The sequence below is a fragment of the Apostichopus japonicus genome, chromosome 23 (genome assembly GCF_037975245.1).
Source record: "Apostichopus japonicus isolate 1M-3 chromosome 23, ASM3797524v1, whole genome shotgun sequence".
Lineage (NCBI taxonomy): Eukaryota > Metazoa > Echinodermata > Holothuroidea > Aspidochirotida > Stichopodidae > Apostichopus > Apostichopus japonicus.
Genome location: NC_092583.1, coordinates 10,655,860 through 10,672,756, shown reverse-complemented (window position 1 = coordinate 10,672,756; position 16,897 = coordinate 10,655,860). Strand labels below are relative to the sequence as shown.

The following is a 16,897-nucleotide window of genomic DNA, read 5'->3' as shown; positions in this document are numbered from 1 at the left end:
AGTTATGAAGTTGGGCTCATACGAGGGTGACTTTTGGCCGAATGTTAGTTTTGAAATTCTGGTTTTAAAATATTCAGCTTTAAAAAATATTCTGGAATGCACCTTTAAGGCTAACTTGATGATGACTTCAGCTCTACAGACCTGACCTAAATAGCAGTGTTAGTTCCATTGTATTCTAAATTCTCATCACTCAACCAAAGGAAGTCTTGTTTTTTGTTGTTTTTTTTTTAAGTTCCAGACAAACAACTAAGCACACCATTGATGACATTAATCCTTAGCAATTATCCTTAGCAAATTTGAATGTACGCATGTTATTTAAATTGGTGAAAGCCTTTTTTGCCTATTGTGTTTGTGTCGCATCTGAGAGCTTACCTAATGGTCTGTGTCTTAGAATATGTAGATCAGCCACTTCGATTGATGAGCCCCAGATATTTATGGTGTTATTTTTCCAAACAGTAAGTGATGTAGACTGATAGCAGTGTGTTTCTTTGGTCGACAACATATCAAAGTCCAATTTATGATTTTGTGCCTACAAATATAATTAATATTTTTAAATGTGGACAAGGGAGCACAGTGTCATTGACCTCTGTTTATCTTATAACCTAGCACACATGTTACCTGGTTGTGTTTTGGAAAACTCAATGCTGATTTTCAAAGGGATCAAACAAAAGGATGGTCTTTGTTTTGGGGGAATGGCCAGTGAGGGTTGGGGAGGGGGTGGGGGGAGGTGTAAGAGGGTGAATGCAAAGTTCTGAAGCCTAACCTTTTAGGAGATTAAAAATTAACTAAGTAGCATTTACAATAGATCTTAAGGATCTTAGGAATAATTTAGATATTCTTAAGATCTTAAGGATCTTAAGGATACCATGAGAACTTTGTTCTGAAATTTGAGGGGCCAGGATAAGGAGAGAGGAATGGAGAGAGGGAAGGCTTGTTGGTTCAGTTTGCAGGGTGTCAGTTTAGTACTTCTTTAGTGCTTTATCGTGTATAGTATATGTATGAACATCTTAGGATTGTATTCTGTCAAATTCGCTGGACCGAAATATTCTTTTGGTACTAGTTTTGCAGACAGGTATTTTGCATCCAATAAAACCGAGGATGTAACCTCCGATGGCTTTGTGAAATATTTTGAGTTTTATGGGCATTAATTGTTCATACAAGTTTCTCTTTACTGGCATGTTTGAAGGACATTGGCTCTAACTTGAAAATGAAACGTTTCCGACTTGTTAACTATTTTGGGTGCACCAGAAGTGTTGACAGTTTGTGTTGTATGTATATCCTTAATGGAACGACCAAGGTAAATCAATGGATTAGCAAAAGGCTTTACTTTCCAAATAAACGTTAGTAGCAAATGTATTCATGTTGATTGTTACTTTTATTTTTGTAACAAGAGAATAGCCCACCCCTGGTATATCTGCGAGAGGCGAAGGACCGATCGACAGAGAGAGGAAATCTAAGCAGGAGGGCCCTATCTGTTTCCATCCATTCACTCTGACCCGAGGGATCGGAGAAAAAACAACTCGCCGCGGTTGGATTCTTATTTCCGGTTCTAGCTTACTGTCGTACAGAACCGCTTTGACGAAGCGACTTGTTTCTTGGATTTTCAAAAAAGTCTGATCGATAATGGCCGCTTGAGAGAACTCTGGGATTTTACTGATCTGGATAAAGGATATCAGAGAGAGAGAGAAACCCCCTGATGGCCGATGAGTACGACCCTGCATTCCCAACAGAGTAAGTGAAATGTGGTGATGCAGAAAGACAAAGGATTGGTTCAAGTACAGGCAAATGCTGCAAGATTCATGTAACATTCCATCTTACGTTCATTTTGAGGGGTGGGGGGGCAGGGGGAGGATAGGGTGAGACAAAAGCATCCATGAGATCGATATTGACAGTGAGAATTCTCTCATCCAAACTGTCCCAAGCGGTTCAGCTACACAGTTTGGTCACATTGAATTTACACACGTTCTTGTAAATTGTGTACACAATGCATCTTGCAGCATCTGCCTGTTTTGATGGTTTTAACATGTTCAATTACCCGTGACGTTTTGGGGGATTATCTCACAGAGGTAAGTGATAATAACCTTTCTCGCACCCTTGTGCATCAATATGTAAAGTTTGATTCTCCCTCTGTTCATTGTGGATCCAATCTGCAGACTTGAATAAGTTGGTTATGATTACAGATGGTTCTTTCCACAAGTTGTTTTGGGGATTGGAAGAGGGTAGGGGGTGGGTGGATGGGTGGGTGGGGGGATTTTTGCTATAGAAGACAATCAAGTTGGGAGGGCACACCGTGACCGCCATTCTCAGGCGGATATTCACCGACTGTCAGTCTGTACTATCAATTAATGCTACTCAGTACTTAAATATACCAACTGTATGTAAACATGACACACAGTATCTTGTACAGTTATCTTTAGTAGTGTTTCAATTGTGCAGTAAAAAGTTGCTGTAATAAAAAACAGTTTTTAAGCCTTCCCAAGATAAATGGCAGCGGAGAAACTGTAAACAGAAATGACACTGAGTAGCTATTGAAGGATATGAACAGTAAAGGGAATTGCTTTATGCAGACAAACATTGTCTGGAAAATGTTCGTAATTTTGGAAATTGCATTAGAAATAAATCTGTATTTATATATTAGTATCAGAACTGAATGTAAATGGCTACCTCATGTGACCCTGTATGAATTTTTAACAAATATCTGGATTTATTCCATTGTGTTAGCTGGTATAGTCAATGTTGTATTGCTCTTCAGTTACCTGTCCCTTCCTATTTCTTCTTCCCCCACAATCCTCTCCCTCCCTCCATCCCCACCCATCCTCCACACAGCAAACTTTGTTCAAATAAACCACCTATATAGTAACACTTATTAATGCTGTAAAATTGGACACAAATCAGTATTCTGCGAATCTCTAATAATTTTAGAATTTATTAAACTATATTGCGAATGCACTTAAAAACAATCCGCTTTATCTCATTTGTGAGATATGTGCATCATTTTTGTGACTTATTAATAGCCGGGAATGGGGGGGGGTGGTAGGGGATGGGAGAAACAGGAAACTTCAGGGCTCCTGTTAATAGGATGGACTATATGCAGGGCTTCTAGTGTTGATATTCATAGCCTAGCCATATATAATGAAATCTGTTGAGTTGTCTTGAGTATGAAGAGCATAGTTATACAGCTTAGTAATCCAGTCACTTTGACTGATGAGCCTCCAACATTTTGATCAAAAACTAAAACGTTATAGCAAAATTTACCTTTGTTGGTGTTAACATTATAATGGTCTATAGCAGGGCTGGGCAACCTAGGGCCCCCGGGCCAAATGCGGCCCACCAGTGATTTTTTCTCAAGAAAAAGAAAAAAAATCAATCTATTTTACATTATCACAAAAAGGGAGCTAGCTGCTTTGAATTTATCGGCACTAATGATGCTGTCAGGTAGGCCTATTATCCCCATTAATTATCAACTGAATGCTTTTGTGAATACAGATTAAGTACACACACCTACCTGTATTGCTTGAAAGTCCTCGGAATCAAAGGTTTGAAATCAACAGCAGGTCGTTGGTTAGGTGTGGCCCAGTCAATTTTTCTCTCCTTATATCTGGCCCATTCATCCAAAAAGTTTGCCCACCCCTGTAGTATTCTCCATTTTTTTATCCTGCAAGATCATGAAAAGTTGGTTACAGTGAATCTGTATATTTTTATCGTAGAAAAAAGCGGTTGGACCGCACTTGTAGTTATATTGTACGTTATTTGAGATGCCACTTTAACATACTGTAACAATAACTTTAGATGTAAATATTTCTTGAAGAAATCCAGATTTAAAATTTCTCGATTGATGAAGAATAATTTCCAAAGTTTTGATAAAAGTTTGCTGTGTAGAATTCTGAATATTTAACTATAAAATGTAGATAAGACTTCCAGAAAGTGGGCCTATGATATACGACTGCATTTAATACCCTTCTATGTGGTTTTAACATTGTTGAAATCCTATTCAAGTACATCCTTTGCAAGGGATTCAGTGAGTGGTTAAATCCTCATATAACTTGCAAAACTTTCAAAACTATACCATCTTGTCCCTGCATTGCTCCTCTTTGTAGTCAGTAATCGTTTTTGGTTGAAAATTTGATATCTCAGGGTATGTGATTGCTCTACTTGATTCATATATGATATATATATCTGTGGTCAATCAAGGTTCCTTCAACCCCCCTCCCCCCCCCCCACACACACAGTGTCACACACACACATAATTTCAGACTTAAATACTCCTCTCCATAATATAACATTGCAATACAAGGTTGGTGTCAAGTTAAAGTGAATTCTGGGAATAATTCTTCCAATATCATTGCCTAGCAACATGCTATGTAAAAAATTTGGCAAATTGTCTACACCAATGTAACTTTGTGTGCAGCAGGTTTTGTATGTACTGAAGCATACTATTTTCAGTATCTTACGAGAAATCAAATTAAATGAAACCTGCACAGAATGGGCACAGTACATTATTTCCCAGAACTTGCAATACAAGTAGAATTGAAAAATTGATGCCGAAGAAATTTTGCTGGTTTTTCTTCCAATTGTTGTATTCTGAGTCCTAAGTCATCTTTGGACCTGGTTGTAACCTAGTCTTATAGGCTACCAAATGCATGAACCTAGTACACAGCATTTTTGTTGTAATGGAGATGAAGGGAATGTCAAGAAACTTGAAGGAGGTGATGTCTTGGACTGTAAATCTAATTGACCTAAAGATGCTCGGAATTTCATGTCATTCGTTGAACAGGGCAGAATCCCTCAGAGAAACAAGAAAATGTGAACTTAAAATCTGTGTGCAAAAAATTGAAGGAAGATAATTAATACCAAAACTCACTAAAGAAGTAGGTTATCAGCTAGCTCATGAATGGAAAAACTCTTCAAGAAACATAAATTATTTCATGCCATGTTGTACTATTCATGTCCATACAAACGTGGTTAACGTACATACACAGTGTTAGTACATGTATATATATATGCAATTCATTGGCTGTGAGAATGTGTGCCTAAACTATCAGGCTTGAATGACAGTTTGTTGGGGTAAGACTCCCTAGGATAGCAATATAGTATTCTGTGACTTCACCATGCTAAGCGAACAAATTATCCTGTAAGAGGTCAAAAGGTAATGACAGAAGTCTGTGATTTAAGTCTGTGGTTGAGTTTTATGGTTCAGCTATGTGATTTCAACATTACTGTGAACAGTAATGACAGCCTGTTTGATTTAGCTCTGTGGTTTATGTCTACTGTAATGTTCAACCATGTGATTACACCCATTTACAGTATCTGAACAGATTCTGCCAAAATGTGATTTATACTTGTAAAGGTCTTTTTCAAATCAGTTAAGGCTGGGTAAATTCTCTCTAACTTTGTGTATTTGTTAAATTTGTCCGTATAATTTAGTAACTTGGTGAAATACTTTGTGAAAGTGCCTCAGTACAAAATTGATGTTTCCTTCTTACAGTGTATAAACTTGCTGGTTTCGACTGGACTGTACACGTATTAAAAATGGCTACAATTTGACTTTAAAGATGGCCCATACATCATCTATTAATGCAGCTATACGTATGTAAACTTCAAAAGTAAGGGGACACCAAGTTAATGTACATCACCATACCACAAATATATACATAAGGTCTTGATGTGAATTCATTTATGTCTCAAAGAATGATATATTGAAATAATTAAGACCTTTTACAGTTACTAGAGAGCTTGTCCTACTAACGCTAGTAGCCCCACTCCTCAATTTAAGGAATCTATAAGCAATATTCTGAAGTCACAAAGTGTCCAAATGTCTTTAATTTTTGGACAAAATAGGTTCTGTGTTGAGTCTTCATAATATATTCTAAGCCTACTTGACCTGGGGTCCTGAATAGTGCATGTATGAGCTTTGGAAAATAGAAAAGAAACTTAACCATCGCCCCTGGCAAATAGCCTTGCATTAGTATAGTGGTATTTCAACAATTGTTGGCCTCTTTCAAAGCTGTGTAACAATAGATAGCAACAGACCAATGATATGGCACATGAGTTAATCACTATTTAAAGATGATAGTGTTACAGCAGCTATCTTATATTCCCAATTTTTCCATATATTTTAAAGTGGCCCATAAAGTATGATATTACGACAACCTTTGAATTATAACATGCACTGTTTGTATAACCATCGATCGATGAAGTTGGACTTTTACGTACAGCGGAATTCAATGCCAGTCTTTACGATTTGCATATCTGAGTCAAAGCTTGCTTGGGTCATATATTGATATATATATATACTGTAGAAAAGACCCCCATAGCAAGGAGGAATGCTTGTGGCCTTCATAGCTAGCCTCTGTGTATTCATAGCCTTGAAACTAGAGCATCTATTGGTAATATAGTCATGAATATTCAATACATTCATGTTTATTCATGAGTGTTATAGTGCACCATATTAAATCACAGTCAGACGTACAGTAGATGTAAGGGTATGTACGAAGGAAACTGCATTTTCAAGAAGGAGAGAGTTCATTTCCTGCCCAAACATCCTTCACAAGCGAGCTCAAACCCTTAAAGCTACGGTAGTCTGGAGTAGTACTTCCCAGTGAAGTTACTAGCACTCTGTTCTTGTTTTAATTGTCCAGAATACTCAACACAATATATACTGTCTGTAGGAGACCTTAACTGTCTTCAGGAAGCAGTCTGACCGTATCTTTGGTAACAGGGTCATGTGTTTGTATCCATAGTTCAAATTGAAAATTTGTAGCAAACTATGTAACTGAGTACACCATCCTTTGCCACATCTCAACTAGATACATGCGTTTGTTTTTCTATCTGACTGAGGACTTGAACAAAAGAATTCCAGGTCCTGGGTTGTGATTTCTAAAGAATCACCACGTCCACGGAAGAATTCTATTGTATGGGGTATTGTTAAGGTTAGGGTACGTGTATTTGAACAATGGAAAATACAATGGGGTCCTCGGTTGGAATGTAATACAAACATGTGTATGTGTTCATAATACCTGATTGTTTTATCCCCGTGCAATGTTATCTAGGTGATTTCATAAAACTAAGCCGCAAATTAAAGTTTGCACTGACGACGTTTTAAAACGGGTCATTGCTGCACACCATAGCTTGGCAAGATGGCAGTGTATGTTGTACCTACTGTGTACACAATGAATATAGAGCTCTAGGAGTATTAGGAGTACAAAATATTTGCAAATAATGAAATAATGTCTTTCTTGTTTAATCGGTAGAACAAAATCCTCCGTAGTTGCTGTCTTGTAGTTTTACAACCTTCTTTCAACTCTATAGACTTATTACTGAGTCCCAAGCCATCCTCACAGTACTCGTGATGGTAAATACGTCTCTGTACACATATTAATTGTCTTGAACACTTGATTTTACTAATCCTACTTCTACTTGTTTTTATATACTCATAATCCAGCCCTCTTAATACTATAGTTCTCTGTATTAGATTTTAACACATATATGTACCTAGGTGTTGTACATGTATGTGTTTCAGTACCTACAGTATGCAATAAAGTATTCCACTCATACACACACTTGTTTCAAGTCCACAATCCATTCCAAGACTAGGGAGCTGTAATTTCAGATAGCAGCTCCCTGGTTGAGTCTCTTCTAGTAATTACATTGACCAGAATTATATGACAAAAACAGAGTGATTTGTTTGGTCGTCCCCCACATGTTTGTGTGACTGCTTTGCATTGTAATGTAACTGCCCTCCAGGCCCAAATCTGTATCCTAGGAAGCTACTGTGTGAGCACTGTTATCCATCCAATCAGAGGACTAGTTGTATGTCGTCTGTGTCTCAAAAATTGTCTCAAGTGGTAACTAGGGTTATTGCATTCTTGCTAGTGACTTTGTGTATAGTTTCTCAGGTTATAAGAAGTGATGCAAATTTCACCCCAGTTATTTTTTCTATTAGTGAAGAGGTGGAGTGGAAGGGAAAGGAGGAGGGGAAGGAGAATTGGGGGGGGAGGTAAGGGAAATGAGGATGAGGAAGGAAAAGGAGGATGAGGAAGGGAAAGGAGAGTGTGTGACTTCCAAACATCCTGTGTAGCACTGTATGTAAATAAAGTAGTTTTAGTTATGAATGGTGTGCAAGGCCCCTTTGCGGTATATTGCTGTTAAGTTAAGATATGGATGCGCTCTACTGATGAGGTGATGTAAAATAATAGATACTAGGGGAACCATATGAAGAAGCCACATGGAAAGCTAATAATCGGCTTGAAATAGCTGAGCTCATAGCCACTTGGGATAGCCAAGATATTTCACAATTTTTCCTTAATGCCACATTTAATATAGTGTTTGCCACAAATGGGGGGCCTTTTTTGCACACTTCATTCCTTATCAACCAAATTTGTCTAATGATGTTATGTGATATGCTGGATTTGAAATGAATTATGGCTAGTATCTAAGTATGGCTAGTATCAACAGTACATATACCCTCTATGGTAGGCTACAGTGCCATGCTATCCATAGATGGAATATCCAAAGGCTGTATTGTTTAGTCTCCAGTATTTGGTGGTGATTGAACTTATGATTCAACTTATAGTTGTCATAATACTTTTCAAACCTATCAAGGTGATTGGTAACTAAGCAAATTATTCTTGATTCAGTAGCTTCATATGCCTGTCTTCTATGTGATTAAATTATCTAATTCGTAATGAGAAAATTAGATCCAAATAATTAAGATGTGGGATGTTTCTGTGGCACAAATTATTACTCCTGAATAGTATGTTACTGTAAACAGTTGACCTATAGAGTTAAGAGTTGTATGTAATGAATATTACCATAAATAGTTGATCTATAGGGATTAGAACAGTGTGTTAGGATAATACCATAAATAGTTGACCTATGGGGATTAGAACAGTGTGTTAGGATATTACCATAAATAGTTGACCTATGGGGATAAGGACAGTGTGTTAGGATATTACCATAAATAGTTGACCTATGGGTATTAGTACAGTGTGTTAGGATATTACCATAAAAAGTTGACCAATGGGGATTAGAACAGTGTGTTAGGATATTACCATAAATAGTTGACCTATGGGTATTAGGACAGTGTGTTAGGATATTACCATAAATAGTTGACCTATGGGTATTAGGACAGTGTGTTAGGATATTACCATAAACAGTTGACCTATGGGGATAAGAACAGTGTCTTAGGATATTATCATAAATAGTTGACCTGTGGGGATTAGAAAAGTGTGTTAGGATATTACCATGAATAGTTGACCAGTGGGGATTAGAACAGTGTGTAAGGATATTATCATAAATAGTTGACCTGTAGAGAATAGAACACTGTGTTAGGATTACCATAAATAGTTGACCTATGGAGATTTCAACTGTGTTAGGATATTAAAGAAAATAATTGACCTATGTAAATTTAAACTGTGTAAGGATATTACCATAAACAGTTGACCTATGGAGATTAGAACAGTTTGTTAGGATATCACCATAAATAGTTGACCTCTGGAGATTAGAACAGTTTGTTAGGATATTATCATAAAATAGTTGACCTATGGAGATTTAAACAGTGTGTTAGGATATTAACATAAATAATTGACCAATGTAAATTTAAACTGTGTTAGGATATTAACATACATAGTTGACCTATGGTGATTAGAACAGTGTGTTAGGATATTACCATAAATAGTAGTCCAGTGGAGATTAGAACAGTGTGTTAGGATATTACCATTAATAGTAGTTGTGGGAACGGTCATTTTGCTCCCGACTACCTGTTTGCTAATTCTGGTCAGTAACTCCCCCCTGTTCGCGTTCATTGAGGATTCAACCTAAATCCCAACGAGGCCTATACCAAGGGCATAAATAAGCCTAATATTACTTCATATAGGCTATGCAGTTCTTCAGTCATTGCTTTTTCAAAAGCAGCACATGCAATGCTTTCCCCCAATCATGTGTTTAGTGATCTATAAAATAGCTGTTATTTGCAAGTGTGCAACTCTACAGCTTTTCAATCCTAACAGTACAATGCCCCATTAAACAAATTACTCAGGAGAATGTGGTTTGCATGATTAAAGAATTCCTCAAAGCATTTGTTGTTAGGGTATATTTGCATAAAATTGCTATAATTAAGCAATGGGAGATAATATCGAAAACCAAAAGTTTCCTATACAATGCCGCGATATCATACTTGTGCTAGGCCTATCTAACGTGGTCTTTCCTTGCTGTGCACTACGGTCAGCGGTCCGAGAGGTCCCGGCTATTTATAGATTACCATAGTTGAAAGTCAGTAGAAACTACAGAAAACAATCAACCCTTATTGTTAAATGGTGATGTCCGTTGTGTAATTATGGACCAATCATGTGTTGCTTGGTTCTTTCCAAGATGGAAAAGTTCTGTTCAACTTTTCTGGGGATCGTTCCACCAAATTCCAAAGGGGTGGTCTGCCCAAGAGTACAACGGTCAAGTCTTGGTGCATTATAATTGTGCAAGCATGCAATGTGTGGAGAGAATGCTAAGGATATATAAAATACAGTGTACACATGTAAAGGTAAACTAAGGTAGTTTACTTTCGAGGGTAGGAATAGTACAAATTTTCATCAAATTTTACACTTAAAACACATCGAGATGGAAGGCAATGTCACCAAATGATGTAATTACAGAAGTAAACACATGAATTTGTTCCTCCCTTTCATTCCTTTGAATAGAAATGTTACTGACAATGAAGAACGATGTTAGTGATTTTTACAAATTTCGTTTGACGTGGTAGTAATGGCTTGTACCGGGTAGTAACTTTTTGAGTCACTCCCCGGATTCCTGTTCCCATCAATAATGTATAGATGACCTGAGATTAGAACTGAGTATTTAGAAATAACCATAAATAGTTGACCTGTGGAAATAAGAACAGTGTGCTAGGAATCACTATAAAACAGTTGGCCTGTGGAGATTAGAATATTGTGTTAGATTATTACCATAAACAGTTCACCTGTGGAAATTAGAGCACTTTTTTAGGATGCATACTGTTAACAGTTGATCTGTAGAGATTAGAAAAGTGCGTTTGGATATTACTAAACATTATAGAGATGACAACAGTGTGTTAGTATTTCTATAAACAGTTGACCTGTGGACATTAGAACAGTGTGTTGGATATCACTATAAACAGTTCACATGTGGAGATTAGATTTGTGTTAGGATATCACTATGAACAGTTGACTAGTAGTGATTAGATCTGTGTTAAAATATTACCATAAACAGCTGACCTGTGGAGATTATGACCTGTGGAGATTAGAACAGTGTATTTGGATATCACTATAAATTATAGAGATTTGAACAGTGTGTTAGAATATTACCATAAACAGTTCACCTGTGGATATTAGAGCAGTTTTATTAGGATATTACTGTTCACAGTTGATCTGTAGAGATTAGAAAAGTGTGTTTGGATATTACTACAGTAAACATTATAGAGATTAAAACAGTGTGTTGGATATCACTTTAAACAGTTGACCTGTAGAGATTAGATTTGTGTTAGGATATCACCATGAACAGTTGACTAGTAGTGATAAGATCTGTGTTAGAATATTACCTTAAACAGTTGACCTGTGGAGATTAGAACAGTGTGTTGGATATCACTATAAGTTTCAGAGATTTGAACAGTGTGTTAGTATTACCATAAACAGTTGACCTGTTGGGGGGGGGGGGATGGGGCCAAGATGTTTCAATGCTAACATGATCTCCATCTTTAGGCAGACTAAAATAGAAACAAAGAAAATTGACATGTGAGACAGGCGAGTTAATTGAACAGTTGCTAAAGTAGTACAATGAGCAGTGAGAAGCAGGAAGACTGTGCTGACAAGATGGAGACTGAGAGGGTTGTAGCCTGAGAGAGACCCCAAGTACAGAGGAGTGCATCAAAGATATACGTACAGTAGTATATATAGCAGTGATGGAAGGTTAAGGAATGATTGTGGAGTAAGGAGACCAAAGAGAGATTTGAAAAGACAGAAGGAAACAAATGAGGATGGATGGATGGATGGATGGATGGATGGATGGATAAAATGTGTTATATGTAGAAAATAGGAAGAGGGGAAAAGGTGGTTGGGTGTTCACATTAGCCACTAATGAGTTGATTGATAAGGAAATTGCTAGGTGGGTAGATGAAACTGGCAAGAAATTACAGTTTGTTTAATGTTCAACCTCCAGCTGGAATAGAGAAATTGTTTTTGAATTAAGGCGGACATGTTACTTTAAGTTAAGCACAAAATATGCTGTACTATGTAAGGAAGGAACTGGTACTCTTCAAAAGAAACTTTTTTGTAGATCCGCAAAACTTTCATATGTAGTGGATGTATATGGGCCCAATTCCACGCTGTCTAATTTGGGTAGCATATGTGGGTTACTGTGCCAAATCTGACACAGATTGTTATTGGAAGACCAATCCTCTTCATCATAGATGTGTGCAGGGCCAAATTTTCACTCTGATCCAAGACCAAAGTCTGCAGTATGTTAGGATATTACCATAAATAATTGACCTATGGGGATTAGAACAGTGTATAAGGGTATTACCATAAATAGTTGACCTATGGAGATTAGAACAGTGGAGAAGGATATTAAAATAATTGGCCTATGGGGATTAGAACAGTGTATAAGGGTATTACCATGAATAGTTGACCTATGGAGATTAGAACAGTGTATTTATATTACCATAAATAGTTGACCTATGGAGATTAGAATAGTGTGTTAGGATATCACCATAAATAGTTGACCTTTGTGACAAATCCTCTTCATCATAGATGCGTGCAGGGCAAAATATTTCACGGTGTTCCGAGACGACTAAATGTATATTCGTTCGGAAGACCAGCGTCAGCTTTGGAGGTCCTACTACAGATGACCAGTTGTTGACATCAAATGCAGATTCCATTGTAACAAAATTAGCCCCAGATAGGTAAAGCAAAACGATAAATTGATATTAATTCGAAAGCTGGGGTTCTATTAACCAAACCTATAGTACTTGTACACATCTCTTACACAGTGTCATCGTCATTTTGCAACATTTTGTTGGACAACCAAGATGTCACTGTAAGGCCTGGTTGTCAGAGGAAACAACCCAAAAAAAATCCATTTAATCCTAAAACCATGTCTGGTTGGGATTTTTTTTATTTCAAGTCACATTCCAGGAGTAAATTTATCTGGTAGTGCATAGCAAAATTCTCTCCAGAATGAGATTCCGAGATGTATGTAAATAACAGTTTTGTTGCCCCCAGAACCATGCATCAAAACTGGCACACACAAAATACTGAACACTAATGAAGTAATTTAATTTTTCCATATTTTTCAGTTTTATTCCGTACTGTGAATGTGCAAAGTGATGACCCATGCTAGTACAGTACTAGCGAAATGAATTCAGGACACTTGTAATCACAGAAACCAGCCCAATCAGTTCCCATTAGACTCAGTTGTATGGACGTGGTTCAAAAAAATCATGTACGCAAATAATTGTGATCAATGATCGGTCAAAGCTTTATGTATTCAATTTAACTTACAGAAGGGCAGAAAAGTCGACAAAATATGCAGAAATTGGATGTAATTGAAATTAAGCCAGTTTTGCCTTGATCAGTAGACAAATGGTAATTTATGAGTGACTGTGAGAGAGAAACGAGTGTGGGAACACAATTAAGTTGTAAAACTTATCCTTCTTCAGTAGCAGTGATGGTGGAGTGATATCTCTGTTTAGAATTTTGCTTTAAAGGGACAACAATGGTTTGTGTCAAATTAATTTCTTGTAAAATACCCAAAAAGTGTGCATCGGTTGGCGTTCGTTTGCCAATTCGTGTTCAGTTACTATCCTTTCCAGAAACTATTCAGCTAGGTGAGAAATTTGATACACAAAGATGAAATGCAATGACTTTGATGGATCCCATAGCAACCAAGGGAGATTTCATTATTATTACAGGTGTTTAACATTTCATTCAATGCACTTATGAGGGTGAACTGTTGTACAATTTGTTGTATCAGCCGATTAAGAAATAGTAGTCTGTTTTGGTGATCGAAAGAACGACAAAGAATTATGCAGTGTGGAAGAATAGAAAGTGACAGAGCCTCATCAGTTATCAATTAATCAATCAGAAACATTTATATAGCGCCAGTATCAACAATAGTTGTTCAAAGGCGCAAAGTTAACAAACCATACACTTGAGACAGTAGTAGATGTACAGTAGGATACGCAAGAGATCCAAGCTTTACATTGAATCTAGGGAAACAGCTTCTGTAGCCTACAGTACTTCCAGTTAGATCCTAGCTGTCACAATACGGGTCAAATTTAAGTAAGTTGCAAATAAAGATGTCCTGTAAAAAAAATGGAAGGTATAGTATTCAAATAGAAGAACCAAGGTTGTTTTTTTTTTGGAGGGGGGGGGAGGGGCTCCATTACCAAATTGACCCCCTACTTAAGACATAAGTGTCTGTGCATTCAAAAAATGTGTTTAACTGTTAATGGATCCCAGATCAGTTTTCAAGATAACATCCTTGGTGTCTCTTTTCTGGTCAAATTGATGTTGATTGGTAAAGTAGTGATGAATAAGAAAAGTCATGGAGGAAATTCAAAATATAACCCATGTATAAGGACCCACTGTTTTTGATGGGTGGGGTGTATTATCAAAACTGACCAGTCTTAGATATGTTAGTGTCAGTACAACTCAAAGTTTTGTTAAACCACAGGGTGGCCATTGGTAAAACTGTACATTGAATTACTATTACTAGTTGAGTAAATGTGGGAACTAGACGTCATTCAACTTATAACTACATCGTGCAACAATTTAGTTGCTTATTTCTGTGAACTGCCTTCCCGGGCCAATTATTACCTCAGCGATGTCACCGCTGGTGCATTGTTTGCCACAAACTTCTAAAAAGTGCAGCTAGGAGACTGGGGTGGAGAAAAGATGAAGTTGTTTGATTTTCAAAAATTTTCATCCCCGGGCATGGGTTACAACCTTTCTTTAACAAGTAAGCAGGGCTAGAGACATCATATATTTATACTTTTTAAGAAAAAGTCGCCCATGGAAAGAACCTGGGCACGAAAACCAAACTACCGAACGACTGATCCGCTCTCAACCCCAGTCCCCTTGCATCGGGTCTGTGACTGTGCGATCATCGTCGGGTGTGCATCACCATTCTCCTTGAAAGGGAACAGATTCTACACATGATCTTAGCCAAAAGGTATTACTTACTAAAACTAAGCTTGGATCTTCTTAAAGATATGTGCACATATCAGCCTAATGGGTTGTCTTTTGTATTGGACTGAGATCAAGCACACACACACACACATATAGTATATGTAGCTGCTACACTGCCTCTGTATATTATTGTCTGTCAAGATTAACCTACCGCACAGACAGAGCTTCAACACTCACTGTACAGTAAAATGAAAAAGTAGCATGGCTCCCCATTATGTGTGCACTGAAAGGGAGGCTTGTTGTATGCAGTGCTGCTGACTTGTGTAAATGGAGCTTAAGATTAAAGGTCGCATTGGAGGTCACCTTGTCTGCAAAGCAAATAGGGACAGAATTGATTAGTCTGGGAAACTTCTGTACATAAACCTTACCTTGGGGAATCTTAGGATGGAGGGATCAGGATTGTAATTTAGAGAAAGACCTCAATCATTGGCTATACATTCTTTAGGCATTTTTGAAAGGTGCCTTTTTTTCTTTTCTTTTTTTTCCGAAAAGATATGGACGGGTCAGACTTGTACAGTTCTGAATTGTATGTGAGTGTTATAATGTGACACTGATTAAACATAAATTAATTTCTCAGCCTTGCTGGAGAAAGAGATTTAAGTGAAGGAAATATCTACATTGTGTGTACATGTATGATGTATATCCGACATTGGATTGGAGTACACAAGTTTTGCCAGATTCTAACAATAATAATAATAATAAATTACACTTATATAACGCTTAATACAGCATTTCAAAGCGCTTTGCAAAGTAGGAAAGAGACAAAGGAAACCAAGGGAAAAAAGAAACTAGGAATCGAACAGAAATGTTTTAAGTTGTCTCTAGAAAATACAAAGGGAGGGAGAGTCACAAACGTGAAATGGGAGTTTGTTCCAAAGAGAAGGCACAGCGACAGAAAAGGCATGATCGCCATAACAACAGGAGGGAGAATGAGGAGATTTGTGGGGGAGAATGTCATCATGGTAAACATTGTTACAGTCATGTCTCGAACCAGTTTTCCCCCGAAAACTAGTACTTCACAATTTTAAAACATAACCTATGGTTGAAATATTCAGACCTTTGGGTCCAATGTGAGTTTTGCCTGGTACTGTTGTTCACGTGGAGGTTGCTAAAAGACTTGTCTAAAAGAAAAAAACACTCCTGTAATATATTAATGTGAGAGTAAGTTGCCTTGATATATATGTATGTTTTTTTTGGGGGGGGGGGGATAATTGTGACTTATTTGAAATGGCTATTTTTGTTCAAATTTGCATATGCTACAAGTAAATTGAAAACACTGAAAAAGGTTTGAAACTGGTCAAAACTAATTGGACAACTGTCAAGAATATCTTCAATCTCCAGTAAGCGGTATTATCAAAGCTTTATAATGCAAATATTCCATTGCTCTGTGTAGAGGATGTCAAACAGAAAGATGGGATATCAACAGGAAATGAGAAAAACATATGCAGGCTCTCTAGCTAGTACATTACAAAGCTATGTGCCGTTTATTATAAAAAAAAAATATATGCTGGTTCTATCATTTTTAAGTGATATTAACCAAAAAGGATACTCTGTAATTAGTTTGGTTGTAATTTGGTCTTTGTTTGCAATATAAGAAAGTAAATTTTCCAAGGAGCAAGTTTAGTGGAATTGGCTTACAGTTGAAGTGTCATCACCCTCTTTAAGCCATAATGGTCGTCTTCATG

At 37.2% G+C, this 16,897-nt stretch overlaps 1 protein-coding gene across 5 annotated transcripts in view; it reads left to right on the top strand.

Annotated features, from left to right (window-relative positions):
* Positions 1 to 16,897, top strand: part of LOC139964634 (uncharacterized) — a 62,427-nt gene that overhangs the window by 9,449 nt on the left and 36,081 nt on the right. For all 5 annotated transcript variants that reach the window (XM_071966396.1, XM_071966397.1, XM_071966395.1 and 2 more), the window contains exon 3: positions 1,392 to 1,731. In XM_071966396.1, coding sequence (XP_071822497.1) covers positions 1,697 to 1,731 — 35 coding nt within the window. In that variant the 5' untranslated portion in view covers positions 1,392 to 1,696. The remainder of the gene's footprint in view (positions 1 to 1,391; positions 1,732 to 16,897) is intronic.